This window comes from Ovis aries, chromosome 8 (assembly GCF_016772045.2).
Source record: "Ovis aries strain OAR_USU_Benz2616 breed Rambouillet chromosome 8, ARS-UI_Ramb_v3.0, whole genome shotgun sequence".
Classification (NCBI taxonomy): Eukaryota; Metazoa; Chordata; class Mammalia; order Artiodactyla; family Bovidae; genus Ovis; species Ovis aries.
Window position 1 is genome coordinate 74,918,306 of NC_056061.1, and position 21,614 is coordinate 74,939,919.

At 49.6% G+C, this 21,614-nt stretch overlaps 2 protein-coding genes and 2 pseudogenes across 2 annotated transcripts in view; 3 read left to right on the top strand and 1 right to left on the bottom strand.

Annotated features, from left to right (window-relative positions):
* The window catches only part of LOC106991302 (low-density lipoprotein receptor-related protein 11-like), a 284,456-nt gene extending 269,055 nt beyond the window's left edge, over positions 1 to 15,401 (top strand). The window contains exons 3-5 of the mRNA XM_042253599.2: positions 12,619 to 12,838; positions 13,073 to 13,357; positions 14,003 to 15,401. Of these exons, the coding sequence (XP_042109533.1) occupies positions 12,619 to 12,838; positions 13,073 to 13,357; positions 14,003 to 14,118 (621 nt within the window). The 3' untranslated portion in view covers positions 14,119 to 15,401. The remainder of the gene's footprint in view (positions 1 to 12,618; positions 12,839 to 13,072; positions 13,358 to 14,002) is intronic.
* The window catches only part of LOC114108720 (UL16-binding protein 2-like), a 189,493-nt gene that overhangs the window by 147,037 nt on the left and 20,842 nt on the right, over positions 1 to 21,614 (bottom strand). The gene's annotated exons all lie outside the window — the stretch shown is intronic.
* LOC105613971 (tyrosine-protein kinase RYK-like) lies at positions 5,234 to 7,063 on the top strand (annotated as a pseudogene).
* On the top strand, positions 17,107 to 20,767 carry LOC105613972 (UL16-binding protein 3-like; annotated as a pseudogene).

Here is a 21,614-nt window from a genome sequence, read left to right on the forward strand (position 1 = left end):
GCTGGCTTGAGGAGGGAGAGGAAGATGCAGGGAGATGGAAAGCATGTGGAGGCCACTCATGAGGAAGCGGGATCACAGAGGAGGCGAGGAGCACAGAATCCAAAGCTGGATACCATAGGAAATCAAGAAACCTGGCAACCCAGGCGTGCCCATCGTGATCTGCACTCCTCAACCCAGTACTCATTAGGTCAGGGGGTCTCAGTGATCATCAGATACACCCTCTCCTCACACCTTCAGCTTCATGAATCATCTCTTGTGGCCCCTTAGACCAGGAAGGCACTGCATAGCACACCCACGCTCCTAGCGCATCCACTGTGCCCCAAAACCATAGCAAGGGCTCTTCAAAGGCAGGCTGAGGAACCGCTCAGCAGGTTCACTAGAGGTGAGGCACCCATTTCTGGGACCCCATATACCCTAGATCTGAGGATGGTAAGCTAGGACAGTGGCACTCCTGTCCCCCGCATTGATTTGCCTGTTGTCTTCCGATGCTTTCGTTCTACAAAGGTCGGGCTGGGCCCCTGCGACAGAGACTGAACCAAACGGCCTGCAGGGAAAGGTTTGCAGAGTCCTGCTTCAATCAAGTACCACCGTGATGTTTGTGTCCCCAGCAGGTAACTATACGGATCTGGGACCAGAGGGTAGAAGTGGGGTGCCCATCCTCACCCTCACGGCCCAAGCCCCACTTTGGGAAACTGTACTTCCATTCCTCCTACTTCAGGAACTGAGGGCTTCACTGGGGTTTGTCCTCAGGCAAAAGGGTAACATGCCAATGTTTGGGGGAAGTGAGCGTTAACTCACTTTGGTTAGTGGTTTTCCTCTGGCAAGTTCAAGGGTAAAAGCAGAAGTGTCATGAATTTATCAAATGAGGGGGAGGGGTGTGTTTGTGTGTGTGTCTGTGCGCGTACATGCATTCACTTGCTCACTGGCTTTTTAAAGCATTTCAGGTCTTCTCAAGGTTGTCCAGGGAACCACAGGGAGGAACTGCCTTGTCCTGCCCTGTCCAACTCAGGGGCTCCCTCTTTCTGAGGGGGTAGGGTGGCCTGCGGGCAGCAGCATTTCCTGCCACACCCTTTTCTCTGTAGGCTACCTCTCCTCCATACTGTACTTTTAGGGGGCCAGTTTTTAAAATTTTATCTGGCCTTGCCTTGACTGGAGGATGTCAACAAGCCCCAGGAGAAATTACAAGGAGGAAGAGCCTACAGAGAGAAATGAGCCAGGGGTGAGGAAACCACCAGCAAGAAACTTCTGGGGCACCGCCTCCTCGTTCTGGGTCTTAATGGCTTCCCAGTCCAGAACCTCTAAGGAAATGGCTTCTATTAGTGATCTAGTGAGGTGTGAAGCTGATTCCTCTCAGGGCCCAGGCCAAGGGCCCAGCTGGTCCACACTTTGATTTCAGGCTGGGGAGAACCAGAGCAGCGAAACTCAGGGAGTCACCTCGGACTTCTGTCCTGCAGACAAGAAGTGTGTGAAAATAGTGGGTTTGATTTGAGCAGTTGAGTCTGTGTTATGGCAGAAATAGAAAACTAATACACACACCCTTCCCACTTAAATGAAACTTTGTCTGGATATAAAACTGTAGGCCTAAAACTCTTTTCAAGACTTTGGTGATAGAGCTCCTAGGGGCTTCCCAGGTGGCTCAGTGGTAAAAACAATCCGCCTGCCAATGCAGGAGACCTGGGTTCCATTCCTGCCTTGGGAAGATCCTCTGGAGAAGGAAACAGCACCCCACTCCAGTATTCTTGCCTTGAGAATTCCATGGACAGAGGAGCCTGGCGGGCTACAGTCTGTGGGGTCACAAAGAGTCGGACACAACTGAAGCAACTTAGCATGCATGCACACACAGGCAGTCATTTAGTCCCAGTGGACGTGGGGGAAGGGTTCAAAAACGTTTTCAAACAAGAGATCAATAGATGTGCTCATAGGTGGGACAATTTCATTGTTTTTCTTTTGTTCCACTATTATTAGTCTTCTCTCTTTCCATCTTTAATGTAAACCAGTTACTGAGACATAATTTACAGACAGTTATAATTGAGATATAATTTATAGAAAGTTATTGAGATATAGTTTATAGAGTACCTTCCTTTTGAATAAAGCAGCTTTAAGTCCTTTATCTTTGGGAGTATATTAGAAACATGTAGGCATTTGGCAACATTATAAGACATGTTCCCAGGCTATGGAAGTAAGAGCAGATGAATGATATTACTTCAAACATGAATCATCATCAGTTCAGTTCACTTTAGTCACTCAGTCATGTCTGACTCTTTGCAACCCCATGGACTGCAGCAACCCAGGCTTCCTTGTCCTTCACATCTCCTGGAGCTTGCTCACACTCATGTCCATTGAGTCAGTGATGTCATCCAACCATCTTGTCCCCTGTCATCCCCTTCTCCTCCTGCCTTCAATCCTTCCCAGCATCTTTCCCAGGTCTTCTCCAATGAGTCATCTCTTCACATCATGTGGCCAAAGTATTGGAGCTTCAACTTCAGCATTAGTCCTTCCAATGAATATTCAGGACTGATTTCCTTTAGGACTGACTGGTTTGATTTCCTTACTGTCCAAGGGACTCTTGAGTCTTGCCCAACACCACCGCTCAAAAACATCAATTCTTCAGTGCTCAGCCTTCTTATGGTCCAACTCTCACATCCATACATGACTACTGAAAAAACCATAGCTTTGACTATAGGGACTTTTGTTGGGAAAGTGATGTCTCTGCTTTTTAATATGCTGTCTAGGTTTATCATAGCTTTTCTTCCAAGGAGCAAGCATCTCTTAATTTCATGGCTGCAGTCACTGTTCACAATCATTTTGGAAGGCTTTAAAAACAAAACAAACAAAAAAGGAAGCTTCCATTTCTCCCTTCCAAAATGTAAGTCTTTCACCTGGGTTCTCAGGAACCATCTGATCCATCTGTGGTCCCCCAGAGGGAGGGGAAAAAACAGCATTTTTAAAACCAAAGCAGTAAAACAAGGAGGTTTCTGGTTCTGTCTTTACATGGAAATGAATTTGTAACTGAGCTGGATTTAATTGGGTTAAGGGAAAGTAAGCACTATATAAATAAACTCTCAGAAATATCAATAAAGCTCACTAGAACACATTTCTGACACCAGGGACGACCCTGAGTCAGAATGATTGGCCAGAGATGACCCAGAAACTAACTCCATCACCAGAGACCCTGAGACTACAAGCCATATGGCAGAGCAGTTCTCCTGGGTTCCCTTACCCTGCTGCTCTCTGCCCTGTAGCCCCTTCCCAAAAAAGCCTCTTGCCTTGTCAGCATGCGTGTCTCCTGGAACCATTAATTTCCCAATGGTTACACAAAAGCCCACTCTCAGACCCTGCAAGGAGTCCCCCTTTCTGTAACAGATGGCGACTCTGGTGGGATTTCCTCACTGCGACTGATGCCCTGACCATTCAGGTACTTAGGGACAAGCTTGTCCACTGACTGACCCGACCCAGTGGCCCGAACAAGAATTTTCTTTTGTTCCTTGTCTCCTTCCAACTCAGATGACTGGCTTGAGTGCCCCAGATCTGATAAGGAACAAGAGACTTAAGACTGATAAGGGACAAAGTGAGAAACAAGAGCCTTAAGTTCAGTGGCTCGGTCGTGTCCGACTCTTTGCGACCCCAAGGACTGCAAGCCCATGACCAGCTCCCGGATTTTACTCAAACTCATGTCCATCGAGTCGGTGATGCCTTCCAATCATCTCATCCTCTGTCGTCCCCTTCTCCTACCGACTTCAATCCTTGCCAGCATCAGGGTCTTTTCCAATGAGTCAGTTCTTCGCATCAGGTGGCCAAAGTATTGGCATTTCAGCTTCAGCAACAAGAACTAGGCGGTCTCCTATCACCATTGAGAGTTAGCACACCGCGTAAGCAAGTGGGCGGGCGAGTACACAGGGAAGCCTGGATAGAGAGGGAGTGAGCTGTTAGGATGCCCCGCCCAGCCCCCGGAGCGGGGGTTCCTAGTAGTTACTGCTAGGAAACCTGGGGCGGGGGGGAGGGGGGGGAGAGGGAGGTGCAGCTGTGGGCTAGCGGGAGAGGATCGCGGGTTCTGGCTTGGCAGCCTCGCACGCCTAAAAAATTGGGATCCAGGTGGCAAAGGGAGAGATGGGTGGCTCCAAGACCAGTGTCGTTTTGCTTTCGATGGTCTTGTTCAGCGGAACGTCCAGCGGTGAGTTCGGGCATGACCCTGCGCGGGGCGTGGCGGGGGAACGCGAGGAGGTTGCAGGGGTTATGAGCCGGGAAGGGGATGGGGGCGGTCTCCTGGGGTTTCGCGAAACTTTTTACAGGGTGGCGCCGCCGCCCCTACCTCTTTCCCCTCCCTGGCCCATTTAGTCCTCAGAGGCTCCTCCCGGCTTCTTGCCTGCTCTCCGGGCCAGAACAAGGGTGACCTGGATGAAGTAGTAATGCCGGGAATTTGGGAAGTGACGCTGGGAGAAGAGGGGGCCGGGACACGGCAGGAAATAGGGTTGAAACCCTCCAAGGGTCCAGACAGCCCCTTAGAAGTGGGAGCCGTGGAGCCGGGCCGTTTGGGACCAGTCGGCCATCCCGTGGAGAAGAGACCCAGACCCGCCCCGAAAAGCACACCCTCCCGCCCCGACCTGCGCAACAGAGACCCTTCTGGTCCCTCCATCTCCCGGCCCTTGAAGGACTAGTGCTCTTTCCCGGCTGCAAGTTATAAATGCAGAGCGGACCCGAGTGCCCAGGAGGCGGCGGCGGCTCACTCAAGGCCTAACCGTTCTTGAGTGCTCTTGTGGGAGTGGTAGCTGCTGACTGCACCCCCGGCCCCAGGGCTTGCGTCACGGCTCCACCCCCGGCGCCAGGGCTCCACCCCCGGCCCCAGGGCTCCACCCCCGGTCCCCGGGCTCCACCCTCGGCCACCGGGCTCCGCGGCAGGGCTCCACCCCTGGCCCCGGGCTCCACCCCCAGCCCCCGGGCCTCACCCGCGACCCCGGGGCCGGTGCGAGCCTCTTCCTGAGCAGGGACCAGGTGCCTGGGCCCATTGGTCTAGATGCAGAACTTTTTTAGTAGAGAAGTGGCCTTGTTGGGCACCACTTCTATCCTTTAACCAAGCGAAACAGATGTCCTGCCTTTCACTTGGTCTGCAGAGTCCAAGTTGAATATAAGCAGGTTTCCAAGTAGACAATTTCCTGGACCTGCCCCGGGTCAGCATTTCTGCTTGGTGGGGGTGGGGCGTGCAAGGGGCACGGGGTGGGGGGATTTCCACGCACTATATTGGCTCTAGCTTTCCTTTTCTGCAAAGTAGATGATGAGGGTATGATACTAAATGCAGCTCAACTTGACAGTAAATTCTTCAAAAACTTCCCTTCTTCAGAAATTTGAAAGGAAGGAAAATGTGCTACAAAAAACTTCGGTCTTAGACAAAGCCACTAGCAGAACTATTTATGATCCTGTTCATGCAGCTCCAGCTACTTCTACCCGTGTGTTTTATATCAGCGCAGGGGTTTGCTGTGCAGTTATATTTCTTGTAGTAATAATATTAGCTGTTTTGCACCTTCAAAACATGACAAGAATTGAACTCAAAGACAGCATCAGTGTCCAGTAGTTCCCAAAGGTGGTCTCATCCATGTCCCAGATGACTCAGTATCTGAGAGGAGACACACCCAACAGTGGTACTTCCATCCCGTTATCCTACCTTGTGGGTGGGTAGAGGAGTGTTTTGAGAAGTGCCACTCTTTTGGAGGCCAGAGCTAATGTGAAGGATATCGAAATGCCCAAGGAGAGGATAACTCTATCCACTGAGAGGATGTAGTCCAAGAAGGTAGTTTAGGGCATATTTTCCATGGGATTTATGTAAATGAAAAAGATCCAAATAAAGAATAGCAATCGATTGTAAAAACAGAGATTAAGCTTCTGAAATTCAGGTGACAATGATTCTCACTGAACATTGTAAGCTATGAGATCTTCGTCACAGAAATCTTCCTCCTATTTCCCTTGTGTGTATAGAAGATAGAGAAAACCCCTGGTGATATTGCCTTACATGAATTGGGAGAATCGTAAATAGTTTTCACAGCATTGCAAATTGTGTGTCCGTGTGTGTATTAGCCAGTCAGTCCTGTCCAACTCTTGCCACCCCATGGCCTGTAGTCCGCCAAGCTCTTCTGTCCGAGGAATTCTTCAGGCAAGAATAATGGGGTGGGTGGCCATTCCCTTCTCCAGGTGATCTTTCCGACCCAGGGATCAAACTCGGGTCTCCTGAATTGCAGGCAGATTCTTTACTATCTGAGCCACCAGGGGAGCCTGCAGCACAAATTAGTAGAAGGCAATAATCCGCAGGCAATTTCTCAACAGGACCTGGTCCACAAGGTCAGATTGCCTGTGGAATGGATTACCTGGTCAGAAGAGAAGTCCTCCACAAAGACCCGGCTGCTAGGAACTCTGCCATTGATGACAGCCTCAAGTTAAGAGTGCAGATAGCCCCTCTCCAGAATCTTGTACCCATGGACTCTCACTGTGTGGGGGACAATAAAAACGTGGGATCAATGAATGGCTCATAAATGTCTGGTTAAGAATGAGGTCTCCAGACTTTCCTGGTGATCCAGTCGCTAAGTGTCCAAACTCCCAGTGAAGGGGCTGGGTTCGATCCTTGGTCGAGGAACTGGATCCCGCATGCTACAACTAAGAAGTCAGCATGTTGCAACTAAGAGTCTTAATGCTGCAAAAAGATCCCAAGCGCCACAACTAAGACCCAATACTACCTATATGTATATATATATATATATATGTATATATATATATATATATATATGTATATATATATATATATATATAATAATTTTTTTTAGTTCTCTAGTGCTAGTGATGTGTGGGCCTTCAGAGTGATAGTGTAGGAGTTCATAGCTCTGGGTCAAATACCCTACACGGATGTCGACTCTTTAGAGATATGAAAGAAGGTTATCAAATACCCCAGCCTATCAACTGTCCTGATGAACCATTTGTGTAATGGCTTGTGCTGGGCCTCAGATTTGGAGGAGAAGCCCAGTTCCAGCAGCTGGCCCAGTGTCTCACAGGGTTCCATGCAGCCCTGGGGGCCTGTGTCTGACCGTCTTCTCACAGTCCCCCAGTATCAGGGGGAAGGTGCCTGCTGAGGCCCACTTGGAGCCAGACAGTCACATATATCACCCAGCACCACAGAAGCACATTGTCTTCCAGAACACTGTGCCTTAGGAATGCCATAGCATCTGAACTTTCTAAGACAGACTTAATAATGTGGAATATTTTCTAGATATCACTTTCATTAGGTTGAACTGAAAATGTTTGTATAAATGTTTTGACCAAGAAATTTTTAAACAGTGTTATAAAATAAATAATTTTTAAAATTGTTCCAACACAAATACTTGGACTAGCTTAGTGCCAAGTGCTTTTTAGTTTTTACTTCATCCAAGTAATGTAGTTGATTCACCCTTGAATGTGCCGGGCTTAGTTGCTCAGTTGTGTCCAACTATTTGCAACCCCGTGAACTATACAGTGCGTGAAGTTCTCCACGGTTGAATACTGGAATGGGTAGCCTTTCCCTTCTCTAGGGGATCTTCCCAACCCAGGGATTGAACCTAGGTCTTCCACATTGCAGGTGGATTCTTTACCTTCTAAGGCACCAGGGAAGCTCAAGAATACTGGACTGTGTGGCCTCTCCCTTTTCCAGGGGATCTTTCTGACCCAGGAATTGAGCTGGGGTCTCCTGCATTGCAGGTGGATTCATTACCTGCTGAGCCACCAGGGAAACCCTTAAGTTTCTTTCTTTCTGTTTTTTTTTTTTTTTTAATATTTATCACTAGTCTTGGGAATTATTTGTCTATAAGATGAAATACTTTGTCTTAGGAAAAGAAAAATGAAAAAAATGCTCTAGCCTTGTACAGGAAAAAGCAGTGTTGGAGGAAGAAAACTTAAAAGCTAGAAGGAAAAAAAGAGAAAAATACAATAGAAACAAAAACTACTCTTTCATGGAAAGTTGCCTTTTTAATTTTTTTTTTAGTACAGAGGAGTTCTGCCTATTTACTTTGGTGAAAGTAGGAGAAGAATTTACTGAAACATCTTAAATTTGGCAGATCCTAGCATTTCTCAGTGCCAGAAGTGGATCTGGGTGAGGTCAATAGTAAATAATCACTTTTACTGCACCTAGAACAGTCCTATCAGAGAAGGCAATGGCACCCCACTCCAGTACTCTTGCTTGGAAAATCCCATGGATGTAGGAGGCTGGTAGGCTGCAGTCCATGGGATCACAAAGAGTCGGACACGACTAAGTGACTTCACTTTCACTTTTCACTAGCATGCATTGGGCAAGGAAATGGCAACCCACTCCAGTGTTCTTGCCTGGAGAATCCCAGGGACGGGGGAGCCTGGTGGGCTGCTGTCTATGGGGTTGCACAGAGTCGGACACGACTGAAGCGACTTAGCAGCAGCAGTAGCAGCAGAACAGTCCTATGCACAGAATGGGTGCCTGAGTTGTGTTGTGTGGGAAAAAAAAGTAAACAGATTTTGTGCTTATCTTCAAGGCTGGCTTAAGTATAAAATGGATTTTTTAAAACACTTGAAAAAATTAAAGAATTCAATTTTTTTTTAATTACATATGCATCATGAGGAAGGCACTCAATGCTATCCACTGATCAGCGCCTCCCTAGAGTTAAAGCTCCTCCCAGACAGCTCAGACTGTTACTAGTTGAAGCTGGTTATGACCCAGATCCTACCACCTATGAAGGTAACAAGTGGTTGAAAAGGACAAGTTGGTTTGCTCAGGAGCCCCAGGAAAATAGTGACTAATGTCCTCAGACTGCCTCCAAATTTCCAGGTTAGAAAAGGGGCAGAGGTGGCTGCTGCAGGGTGCATCAGCGTCTTGAGCACAGTCAGGTTGGTTGGCACAAGGCAAACGTTTGAGCACCAGCAAGCTTATGGTTTCAACCAGTCTGGGTGGTCTGTGTGCTTGCAGTTTTTATGTGCTGGGGGACTGCTTCTTATAGAAACAACTTGAGGCTTGTGTCAGCTCTTTGTTATCTTTCAGGGAACTGGGAATTTCATGACACTACTATGTGGCTAGTCACAGTCTACATTGTTACCAGTTTCCCAGCCTAAGGTGTATTCCTTTCTCCATCTTCACATGTTCTAATCCTTAACTCTGAAACCACCATTTTGAGACTCACAGGGGGCCTGGCTGACTAAAACTTTCTACAAACAAGAGGCAGACAGAGACCACGGGGGACGGGTCTTTCCCACTAAGGCACCCTAGAGCTCTTTTGGTTACAAGACCATTTATTACCCATTTTTCCATGGTCCCAAGAAGCCCAGGGCCTCCAACAGCTTCCTGTCTCTTGAAGAGAGTCTAGACATGCCCTCTCTCAACTGGCATCTCATCCCTCTGTCTGATAACTCATGCAGCAAAACCCCCTGACCTGCCCCCCAGGACCTAACTTAGGAGGGACGGGAACAGGGTTTCCCAGAGTGTGACACAGGGCTCGAGGGTGAGGCTGGGCATCCCCACTTCTACCCTTTGCTCCCACATTCATAGTGTCTAGGAACTGGGACAGCAGCAGCCTATAATGGTTATTGGTTAAGGTAGGAGTTGACAGATTTTTTTTTCTCCGGAAGAAGGTAAATCTCAAGGCATCTTTAGGCAATTTGGTATCTGTATCTGGTGCGAAAGAGTCTTCCATGTTTGTGGGGCACCAGAAGCCAAATATAATGTGTAAATCAACTGAGAAAAAGACTTGACCACTCTCCTGGCTTCTGACCCCAGTAATGAGTGACCCATCCCATAGAGAATCATCCAAGAGCTGCCTCAGTTGTCTGTTTATGAACCAGAAACGTATCCTGTCCTGCCTTGTCGCTTCTGGTGGTGGGACTGTGATAGGAGTGTGGATCTGGCTGTTAGGGGCTAATGCACCCCCTCTGCTGTAGACTGGCTTCCTTGGTTCAAGGAGCCATAGGGGACACTACATGAAGCCACAGGTGTGAGCAGGGACAGTGGCCCTGTATCAACTCTGGTGTCAGGCCTAGGTCCCCTGCTGGTACATCTTATTTGTTCCCTGTGGCCCTGGTTATGCCAAGCAACATAATCACTTCTATCCAATGACGGCTGGCCTATCTGAACTAATGGTTAGTGGTTGGTGAACCCAGATCATGATGGGCAACTCTGACATTCCATGACCAGAGGCCTCATCTCTGCCAGGCCCCAGGACAATACCAGGAGCCACACTGAATGGTATGGGCTTTCTCACTGCAAGTGGTGTGTCCTTTCTTCAGGACACTAGGAGTCTGTGCTCTGAGCCTCCAAGTAAAATGCCACATACAGCATGTAGCTCCTTTCCAAACACAGATAGCTATGATGTCACCAGTTCTGTTAGGTCACCTGCCCAAGAAGCAGGTCGAGCCACACTCATCATTCATCAATTGTGACTGCTTTTGTGCCAGAACAGCAGTTGCAGCAGAGACCTAGGGTCTGCGAAGCCTGAAATGTTTCATATGTACCATTAGAGGAAACCTAGGACCTCAGTGGTAATTCAGTGGAGATGAGATAGGGACCACAGCTCTGTGGGCCTAGGGAGACTGTAGGTTGGTACTCGTTTCCATGATTTCCTCCAGGAGATGATGTTGTTTACACGTACTATCGGGGATGGGGAGTCAGGGTCAGAAGAATGAATGTGGAATTCACGACTATGGTACCCTCACCCATGGTAGTTTACTAACAACACAGACTGTCCATTCATGTCAGAAGTCCAGGACATGTGCAATGGACACTGAGTGGGTCTGTGGACCCAGAGATAACCACTGTTAGCAGGACCTGGGACAGGTGTCTATTACTTGCCTGGTCCTCAGAGCATCACCTCACAGCATGGAGGCCATGATCATGCTACAGTCCTGTGCGTGATGTTAGTAACACACTGGGTCCCATATGAATGTGGGAGTGGTTCCAGCTCACTTCAGGCACTGAGTCATGTCCGACTCTTTGCAACCCCATGGACTGCAGCCTGCCAGGCTTCCCTGTCCATCACCAACTCCCAGAGCTTACTCAAACTCATGTCCATCGTGTCAGTGATGCCATCCAGCCATCTCATCCTCTGTCGTCAGCTTCTCCTCTGGCCTTCAAGCCTTCCCAGCATCGGGGTCTTTTGCAATGAGTCAGTTCTTCGCATCAGGTGGCCAAAGCATTGGACTGACTTACCCCAGTAAATAACCATGTGGCTCATCGGGAGAGAATGGAAGGACTTCTGCACTTGCTGTGGTGATGAAAGGGCCCTCCTCACTGGGACGGGGCTTCTTTCTCTGCTGATGCCTTCTGAGAAGTAGCTCAGTCCTGGGAATTTTGGTAGGGATGTTTGGGAGGGATGGCTGCTTTCAGCCTGCTGATCATCCAGTCTTGTGTTTGTCTCTCCTTGTTTTCTGTCAGTAAAGCAATTTGCATCCAGGTTTACTGACCATCTCTCTGTCTCTAGGATCACCCTGCACTCTGAGCCAGCATTGTGCTCTCGGCAGTCAGGCCCTGGCTGGCACTGGGCCTCTCTAATGACTTTTAGCTTCCCTGATAGCTCAGTTGGTAAAGAATCCGCCTGCAATGCAGGAGACCTGGGTTCAATCCCTGAATTGGGAAAATCCTCTGGAGAAGGGAAAGGCTACTCACCGAAGTATTCTGGCCTGGAGAATTCCATGGATTGTATAGTCCATGGGGGTCACAAGAGTCAGACACGACTAGCAACTTTCACTAATCACTGACCATTGTACCAACTTTGCTCCTGACATACAACACTCCACCTGCAATCTGATTTTTCCCCATTTTCCACCCTGTTCCTGCCTGAAGCTGATGGGAACACGGTCTCCTACCACTATCCCTGATTTACACAAAAGTCAACCTTGAACTGTTGAAGATGCTTCTCATCCATGCTTTCCTCTCGGGCTCCATAGACTCTATCAGGCTTTCCCTTGGCGCCTGGTGGCCTGGACACTTTCCTGCCCTTTCATTCCGTGTCTGCCCTGGCAGATTCACTTCTCTGAGCCTTGGATCTCCTCCTCTACCACCTGCCTTGGAAGTTCTGGACTTTCTCTTTCACGCCATGTGGACCAGGTCTTTCTCCAGGCTTCTCAGACCCATCCTAGTGGGAGATCAGCAGTGTCTCCCCAGCCTTGCTAAGTCCTGTGACCCATAATTATTAACTCTTCCTTCTCCTATTTGGGGTTCTGTGTTCACCCGTCACCTCTTTGCCCTTCTCCCTGTGATCCTGCTTCCTCAGGAGCATCCCCACAGGCTCCCCATCTCTCACAGAACATGGGGTTAGATTCTGACAGTCCTCTGTCATCTAGGCTTTTCCTGCATAGCAGCCTGGCATGTCTCTGCAAAGGTTATGATGCTGGGAACGGACCTGGTGGACAAGGGGACACACCCAGGATGTGTGATGTTTGCCAGGCAGGGGACTCCTCCTTCTCCACAAGAAGGAGTGTATGGTGTGTGTTGTGGGATGTCATTGCTCTGTCAGCCCTCCCTGCACTTTAATCTGCTCTCACATAACTAGGGGAAGGGGCTTCACAGTCTTTTTTTCCCCAACCTCACCCTCACTGTGTTTTGCCCTCACAGATGCTCATTCTCTTTCCTATAAATTCACCATCGATCCTCAGCCCAGAGATGATCAGCCATGGTGTGAGGTTCAAGGAGAAGTTGATCAAAAGGTCTTTCTCTCCTATGACTGTGGTACAGCTAAGATCAAGTACATGAGTCCATTGGGAGAGGAAGTGAAAAGTATGAATGCCTGGGAAACACAGACTGTCACACTCAGAGACACTGGAGATTTGCTCCAGGAGCAGATGCCTGACGTTACACCGGAGAAACTCATAAAGGGTGAGTTAGAAAATCCAAATACAGGAGGAGTAGACTGGGGGCTTAGCTGCATCCACTGTTTTCGGGTTAAAAAAAAAAAAAAAAAAAAAAGGATATTGTCCTTCCCTAGTAGTCCAGTGGAAAGAGCAGCTCTTGCAGGAGAGACCAGGGCCAGATTAGCTGGGCCCAGGGGAGGTGGACCCAGGTGGGTAAGAATCTGTCAAGCCCAGAGGCTGAACTCTTTCTTTCCTTCAGTGGGATCAGGCCCTCTGACCCTGCAGGCCAGGATGACATGCTGGCGTGAAGACAATGGACACACCAATGCATCCTGGGAGTTTGGCTTCAATGGACACCTGTGCCTCCTCTTTGATTCAGAGAATGGACACTGGACAGTGGTTCATCCTGGAGGGAGGCGGATGAAAGAGAAATGGGAGAATGACAGGGCTGTGACGGACTTCTTCAAGAAGGTCTCCATGGGAGACTATCGGGCCTGGCTTCAGGCTTTCTTGGTGTGCTGGGAGAAAATGTTGAAGACCTCGGGTAAGTGAGAAGAGTAGGAGAAAGTGGTCGTCCTCTCATGGTGACATGGACCCATTCCCGTCTGTGTGTGTGTGTGTGTGTGTGTGTGTGTGTGTGTGTGTGTGTGTTTGAGAATGTGATCCGTCAGAGGTGAGTTGTTCCTGGGAGAGCAATGGCCCGGGGATGCTCTGTCATCCTCCTTCCTCTTCCACTCCTGACGTCTCTCCTAACAGCACAGCCTTTGGAAGACTGAACATGGATTTTTGCTGACCCCAAACCTGTAGACATCTTTTTGATTTCTGAGATTTATTTCTCACTGTACCCTCTTTCAGAATCTTCTTTCAAATGTCACCAATACTACTTCTGGAAATCTGTCAATACCACCTCTACTGTAGCTCCTGAGGACTGCATCCTCATGTCACCATCTCTGATGTCACAGCAGGACTGAGTGGCTGTGTTGGAAACCTTGCTCCCCCATTAGCTGTCAGAGCCCCGTGAGGACTGGGCTCCTCCCTTCCCCCCATCTCGCCTGGGGATCTATCACAGGGGCCTCCATGTGATGGGTGCAAGCTGTATGCACAGTAGGGGGTACTGAGTCAGGGGGGCAAGGAGGCATCTGCCGAGTTTGGGGTGTATACAAGGGCTTCACTCTTACTCTCCTTGCAGCATCACTGACCATGGGACCCTCTACAGTGCAGCCCAAGACCCCAGCCATCAAGCACATCACCTGGATCCTCCCGGTAGTCCTCACCAGTTTCACCATAACTGTCTTCCTGGGCTGAGTCCTTTCCAGGAACAAGTACTTGCCGGGAGCCAGCGTGAGGAATCCCACCCGTGACGATGTCATGAAGGAGGAAGCTGACATACGCAAGGATGTGGTCAGACTTCAGGAGTTCCCCCTGGCACTTCCTGAGCATGTACCCCCAAACCAAAAATCTGCCGGCCTTTGTACTCTGCTTTTCCACTCTTCTGATATTCTCTGGAAAAAAAGTCAACTCAGGGCTTTAGTCTTCTGCATTTGAAAGGGATGTTTCAGTTAAACCCCCTCTGATAGCTCTCTAGCTTGCCTAACAGGTTCCCCAGACCTCTAACAGCTTGTGAATTGCTTACAGCCCCCCAACCACGAGAGGCACAAAGCTTAAAAGCACCTTATAGATACAGAGCCTTTTCTAAAGAGTTAAAACTTATATTGGTAGAGGGTTTTCACTGTTGACTCAATGATTGCTGCCAGGCCTCCATATTCTTTATCTTTTAGGCACCTGGGAGGATGTTAATCAATGTAAACGGGATATGGAAAAAGGTATATTGTAGTTTTGATGTTAGCAACACTAGTCTTTTGAGTTAATTGCTTCTCTTTTGTTGTAAATCACTGTACTCCCTTTACTTGTTATAAGTTGCTGTATCTTTGCTATGTAAGAATGTAACTTTATTTAGTGCTTTCTGAGAGTGGCACCAGACACTGGGAGGATCAACACAAATAAGTCTTCCAGTTGACAAACCCTTATCAGAAAAAAGGCTGTAAAATGTTAATTGGCCCTTTCTGGCCAGAAGATGATGTAAATCACCTAAGACTTGTGTATACAATTAGGTATGCAGAGAGAAAAGCCTGGTTTTGATAAGAGTCTGGACTGCTAACACTGCATAATTTTGTATTACACATTGATTTCTATGTACAAAAAAAGGTATAAAAGGCCTTTCTAGACAATAGGGGCTGGAGCCAGTCGCTGGACTGGTTTCCCCTGTCTCTCTCCCTCTCTTTTTCCTTTTCCTCTTTACTTTAATTTCAGGCTGAATTCCCAAATGGGGCATGGAGGCTCGCCAAGTTTACTTACTTGCCCTGGCTGTTAAGACCCGCGCGAAAGGGAGCCTAAGGCGAGGCACCCTTAGATATTCAAGCGAGCGCCAGTGGCCCAACGTAGATGGTGCAAGTTCCTTGTCTGGAATTTTATTGGTCTTCCACGTAATCCAAGTTATTCAGCCCTCTTTCTCCACTTAATTTTCCTACTATACTATTGTTTCTTAAACTAATCTTATATTAATAAACAAATAAGTCTTTCCTCGCCAATGCCATCCATGCTTCAAATTCCCTGGATCCACTGGGGCTGGACCCCAGCAGGTACTAAGGGCAGAATTCAGAGGGAAGACAGGGGCATGGGGCCTGACGTGAAGATGGGGAGGGAAATCCCAGCCAACCCCTGCCCCTCACTGAACCTCCTTATCCTGCAAATGAGCAGGTGAACAAGGCCTCATATAACCTGAGAGCAAGAACTCAGACACACTTAGGCCTCAGTACTGAAAGGTCCTCACTGTCAGACGACAGTGGGAAGTGGGGGGCGGCTGGGGGCCTGTTGGAAGTTAAAAGGGTGTAGCCAAGTCCCTTGACTGAGCACAAACTGCTGGCTGGCAGGGCCACCGATAGGTGGTGTGAGAACAGCAGGCACTCAGGACGAGGGCAGGACTAGGGGAGCTGAGAGCAGCATGGGTGCTCCACGTGATGTGTCAGTGGGGAGGGGACCCACCCAGGGGCCAAGATGAGAGGGGCCGGGCTTGCATCCCAGGAGGAAGGGATGGCAAGGCCTTCGCAGTCCCAACTCCAAAGGCCCGTTCTCATAGGAAGTGACCTGGGTCAAGCAGGCAAGGCAGGAGCCCCACAGCAGAGACTGTGGGAAGGGCTGAGGCCAGGCCTGTGCTCCTGGAGAAGCAGCAGGTCTGACACAGCCTGTGGCCTGCACGTCCCCAGCCTCTGGGTGACACTCCTGTGGGCAGGATGTGGGACAGATGTGTATTCCTTACACAGATCTCAGGCACCACAGTAATATCAGGAGGGCCATGACGATGTTTCAGACTGCTGGACATGATGACAGTCCCAGTCTAGGTCCTTATGAATGTGGGGGTGGCTTCTCCGCCAAGTGTGCACTTACCCCAGTCAATGACCGTGTGGCTTCCAAGGCCAGAAGGACTTCTGCACTTGCTGTGGTGAAAAGAGGGCCCTCCTTGCTGATGCCTGGCATCTCTGTCTCTAGGAATGGATTCTGAATATAAGACCTGACTCAGTGCTGGATATGGCACAAAGGACCTGGGCATTTTGTTGGGATGTCTGCACTCAGGTTCCTGAACATCCAGCCTTGTGTTTGTCTCTGTTTTTTTATATAATTTTTCCTTTCAATCATGTAGTTTTTAGCAGGGCTCACTGCTCATCTGTCTGCCTCTAGGATTGCCCTGTGCAATGACCCAGCATGGTACTCCCTGCAGTGAAGCCCTGGTACAGTGGGGCTCTCTGGTCCCCTTGGCCCCTGCATCTGCTTTGTTTCTGACATAGGGCACTCCCCCTGGCATCAGCTCTTCCGCCTTCTCCATCCTCACTCCTGCTGGAAGCGCACAGGAACACCAGTCCCACCACCGACCCTGACCCTCAGCAAATGTCAGCCTTGAGCTGTTGGAGATGCTTCTCATCCATTCTTTCCTCTTGGGCTCCATAGAACCTGGGGGACTGAACACTTTCCTGCCCTTTCATATGGTGTCCACCCTGCCACATTCACTTCTCTGAGCATTTGATCCCCTCCTCAACCACCTGCCTCAGAAGTTCTGGATTTTCTCTTTCATGCCATGTGGGCCGGGCCTTCTCCAGGATCCCAAGACCCATCAAAGTGGTAGATCAGCAGCATCTCCCTGGCCTTGCTCAATCCTGTGACCCCAATTGTGAATTCTCCTTTCTGCCGCTTTGGGTTCTGTGTTCGCCATGTGAGCAGAGTAGACATAATGTTATGTGGTTTCTCCACTTGCTCAGCCTGTAGGTGGTGTTGGGGGGCAGGGGGGCCTTCCTGCTCTACCACCCCAGCCCTGCAGCTTTCCTCTGCTCTCACATAAGTGGGGGGAGAAGGTAATGGGTCTTCTTCTCCAAAACCTGCCCTCACCTGCGTTTTCCTTCACAGACGCTCACTCCCTTTGCTACAACTTCACCATCGATCTTCACCCCAGTCCTGGAGAGCCGTGTTGTGTGGCTCAAGGCCAGGTAGATGGGAATGTTTTTCTCTCCTATGACTGTGGTGGCGCCATGATCCAATCCACAAGTCCATTGGGAGAGGAGGTGAAAACTATGAACACTTGGGAAACCCAGAGAGAAACACTGAGAGATACCGGGGACTTCCTCAAGGGGCAACTGCCTGACATTATACCAGAGAAACACACACCCAGAGGTGAGTTCAATTCAGTTCAGTTCCATCGCTCAGTTGTGTCCTACTCCTTGCAACCCCATGAACTGAAGCATGCCAGGCTTCCCTGTCCTTCACCAACTCCCAGAGGTTGCTCAAACTCATGTCCATCAAGTCCAGGGGTGAGTTAGGAAGTCCAAATACTGAAGGAGCTGCATCCATTGCTTATGGGGAAAAAGTTCAACTGGGTATTGGTCCTTCCCTGGTAGTCCAGTGGAAGGAGCAGGCCTTGGAGGAGAGAACAGGGCCAGATTACCTGGGCCCAGGGGAGGTGGACACGGTGAGGCAAAGAATTCATCAAGTCCAGAGCCTGAGCTCTTTCTTTTCCTTGGTGGGGTCAGACCCTCTGACCCTGCAGGGCAGGATGACGTGATGGTGTGAAGAGGATGGACGCATCAGTGGATCCTGGCAGTTCGGCTTCAATGGAGAAATGTGCCTCCACTTTGATTCAGAGGATGGGCACTGGACACTAGATCATTCTGGAGGGAGGCGGATTAAAGATAAGTGGGCGAAGGACAGAGCTGTGACTGACTTCTTCAAGAAGGTCTCCATGGAGACTGTCGGGCTTGGCTTCGGGAGTTTATGGTGCACTGGGAGAAAATGTTGAAGACCTCGGGTAAGTGAGATGAGTATGAGGACGTAGTAGGCCACTCAAGGTGATATGGACCCACCCTCTGTGGGTGCGTGTGTGTCTGTGAGTGTCTGTGTGCATTTTGGCAAAGTGATCCATCTCCAGTGAGCTGTTCCTGAAACGGATGGCCCTACAGAGTGTCATACTGAGGGATCTAAGTCAGAAAAAGAAGAAGAAATATCATACGACATGCCTTATATGTGGAATCTAAAAAGAAATACTACAAGAAAACTTACAAAACAGAAAGAGACTCGCAGACTTAGAAAACAAGCTTATGGTTACCCGGGGGAAGGGCTAGTTAGGGACTCTGGGAAGGTCATGTACACACCGATATATGTAAATGGATAACCAACAAGCTCCCATGGTATAGCACACGGAACTCTCCTCAGTGGTATGTGCCAGCCTGGATGGGAGCGGGGTTTAGGGGAGAAGGGCTACATGTATATCTATGGCTGAATCCCTTCGCTGTTCACCTGAAACTACCATAGCATTGTTAATGGCTATTCTCCAATTAACAATGTTTTCGCAGTGAAAAAAATAAAATAAAAGAATGTAAAAAAAATAAATTAAAAATGAGTTGTTCCTGAGAGAACAATGATCCGGGATGCTTGGTCATCCTCCTTCCTCTTCCACCTCCTGATGTCTCTCCTCACAGCACAGGCGTTTGGACGACTGAACATAGATTTTTGCTGATCCAAATCCTGTAGATATCTTTTTGATTTCTGGGATTTATTTCTCACTGTACCCTCTTTCCAGAATCTTCTAAATGTCACCAATTCCACTTTGGGAAAACTGTCAATACCACCTCTACTGTAGCTCCTGAGGACTGTATCCTCAGGTCACCGTCTCTGATGTCACACGGGACTGAGTGGCTGTGTTGGAAACCTTGCTCCCCCATTAGCTGTCAGAGCCCCGTGAAGACTGGGCTCCTCCCTTCCCCCCGACTGGCCTGGGGACTTATCACAGGGGCCTCCATGTGATGGGTACAAGCTGTCTGCACAGTAGGGGTACTGAGTCAGGGAGCGAGGAGGCATCTGCCGAGTTTGGGGTCTGGACAAGGGCTTCACTCTTATTCTCTTTTCAGCATCACCGACCACAGTCCCCACTACAGTGCAGCCCACGGCCCCAGCCAGCAACCACATAACCAAGATCATCCTTGTGGTTCTCGCCATTTTCATCATACTAAGCATCATAGCCTGGATCCTTTTCAAGAAGAGGTACTGAGGGCAAAATTCAGAGGGAAGGCAGGGACACAGGGCCTGGTGTGAGGCCTGGGAAGGTGAATCCCAGCCAACCCCTGCCCCTCACTGAACCTCCTCATCCTGGAAATGAACAGGGGGATAAGACCCCATATCACCTGAGAGCAGAACTCGACATGCTCAGCCCAGCGTTCTGAGAGGTCCTCATATCAGGTGACGTTGTGAAAAGGGAGCGCCCTTCACTAGGCTGAGGGCCTACTGAGGCTTAAAGGGTTTAGCCAAATCCCCTGACTGAGCACAGACTGCTGGCTGGCAGGGCCCAGGGTAGGTGGTGTGAGAACAGCAGGCACTCACGGGGAGGGCAGGACTCCCGGGGGCTGAGAGCAGCATGGGGGCTCCACATGATGTGTCAGTGGGGAGGGGAGGGGACCCACGGGGACCCACCCAGGGGCCAAGATGAGAGGGCCTGGGCTCTCATCCCAGAGGAATTGGTGGGAAAGCCTTTGCAGACCCAACTCCAAAGGCCCGTTCTCACAGGAAGTGACATGAGTCAAGCAGGCAAGGCAGGAGACCCACAGCAGAGACTGGGGGAAGGGCTGAGGCCAGGCCTGTGCTCCTGAAACAGCTGCAGTTGTGGTTCAGCCTGGGATCTGCACGTCACCAGCCTCCTGGGGACCCAGAGCCTCCATCACTGAGTGGTCCTGCCTTGAGCAGAGGTGCCTGGGGGTGATGGGCCTGAACTGGGGTGGAGGCGTCCAGCTGGAGGGACCAGGAAGAGATGGGAGGCAGAGACCCTGGTCCTGAGAGCTGTGTGTGCTGCTCAGAGGCTGGAGGGGCACAAAGGAAGGAGGTTTCCCTGCAGCCCCCCAAGGCTGCCAGGAAGTAAGGCCCCTCCTCTGGGGACCTGATCCCTGGTCCTTTAGGCTCCCTTCGGGGAGGATCCAGACCTGAGTAAAGGGAGCAGATTGATTCCTCACTGGCTCCAGTCCTGAGCCTGAGCAGGGGGTTCAGGGCCTGGAGTGACTCTGTGAAGCAGGAAGGAAGGAGCAGGTGACAAGAAGCTGCTGGGCCTGGGGTGGGGCTGGGGGTGGAGGACATAGGAGCCCCTCAGTGAGGGTGGGGCTGCGGGGGCTGGGAAGGGCAGCCCCAGGAAAGTGACAGGAGTTCCTCAGCCTCCTGGACCAACACCTGTTTCTTTTCTGCAGGAGGTGGTGCTCCCAGGAAGCCCAACAGGTGCTCTGTTGGCCTGAGGACTCAGTCTCTGCTTGGCCACCTTTGTTCTCCTGCGTTCATTTTAGAGCCAAGAGACCAGACCTTAGGAATCCCAAGTCTGTCTACCAGTTATGATGACACGATGGCTGCACCATCTCGAGTCTCTTGTCGCATCTGATGGGCATCATCCTCAACATCTTTATTTTTTGCAAATCTCCTTTCCCACTTCCTCTTGGTGTTGAGTGATGCAGTCTCTGCGCTGATACTTTCAACTACTTGTGCAAGAGATCACCATAAACATAACACTTTCAATCTTCTAGTTTTTGGAAAATTAGACTTTTCCCTGCATCGTGATCTTATTCTTAAAAATGATAATATTGGTGGAAAAATCCATCTGCTATTATAGGACTCAGGGTTTTGTTTCTTGATCCAGAGAAACTACTTCATTATATTTTCAAAGGCATAAAATTTTACATTGACTGGTTCCCTTCATAATTTATTACCCTATTGGTGCTGAGTCATGTTCGACTCTTTGCGACCCCATGGACTGTAGGCCACCAGGCTCCTCTGTCCATGGGATTTCCCAAGCAAGAATACTGGAGGGAGTTGCTATTTCCGTCTCCAGGGCATCTTCCTGATCCAGGGATCAAACTCATGTCACCTGTGTCTCCTGTACCTCATTTTTGGCAGGCTGATTCTTTACCACAAGCACCACCTGGGAAGCCTTTATAGTGATTCTTAAATCAACATCTTTATATTGAAGAAAAGTAAGTACTTCATGCCTGTTTTCTAATCCAGGAGAAAGTCATCATTTCAGTTCAGCCTCTCAGTCGTGTCCGACTCTTTGTGACCCCATGAATTGCAGCACGCCAGGCCTCCCTGTCCATTACCAACTCCCGGAGTCCACTCAGACTAACGTCCATTGAGTCTGTGATGCCATCCAGCCATCTCATCCTCGGTCGTCCCCTTCTCCTCCTGCCCCCAATCCCTCCCAGCATCAGAGTCTTTTCCAATGAGTCAACTCT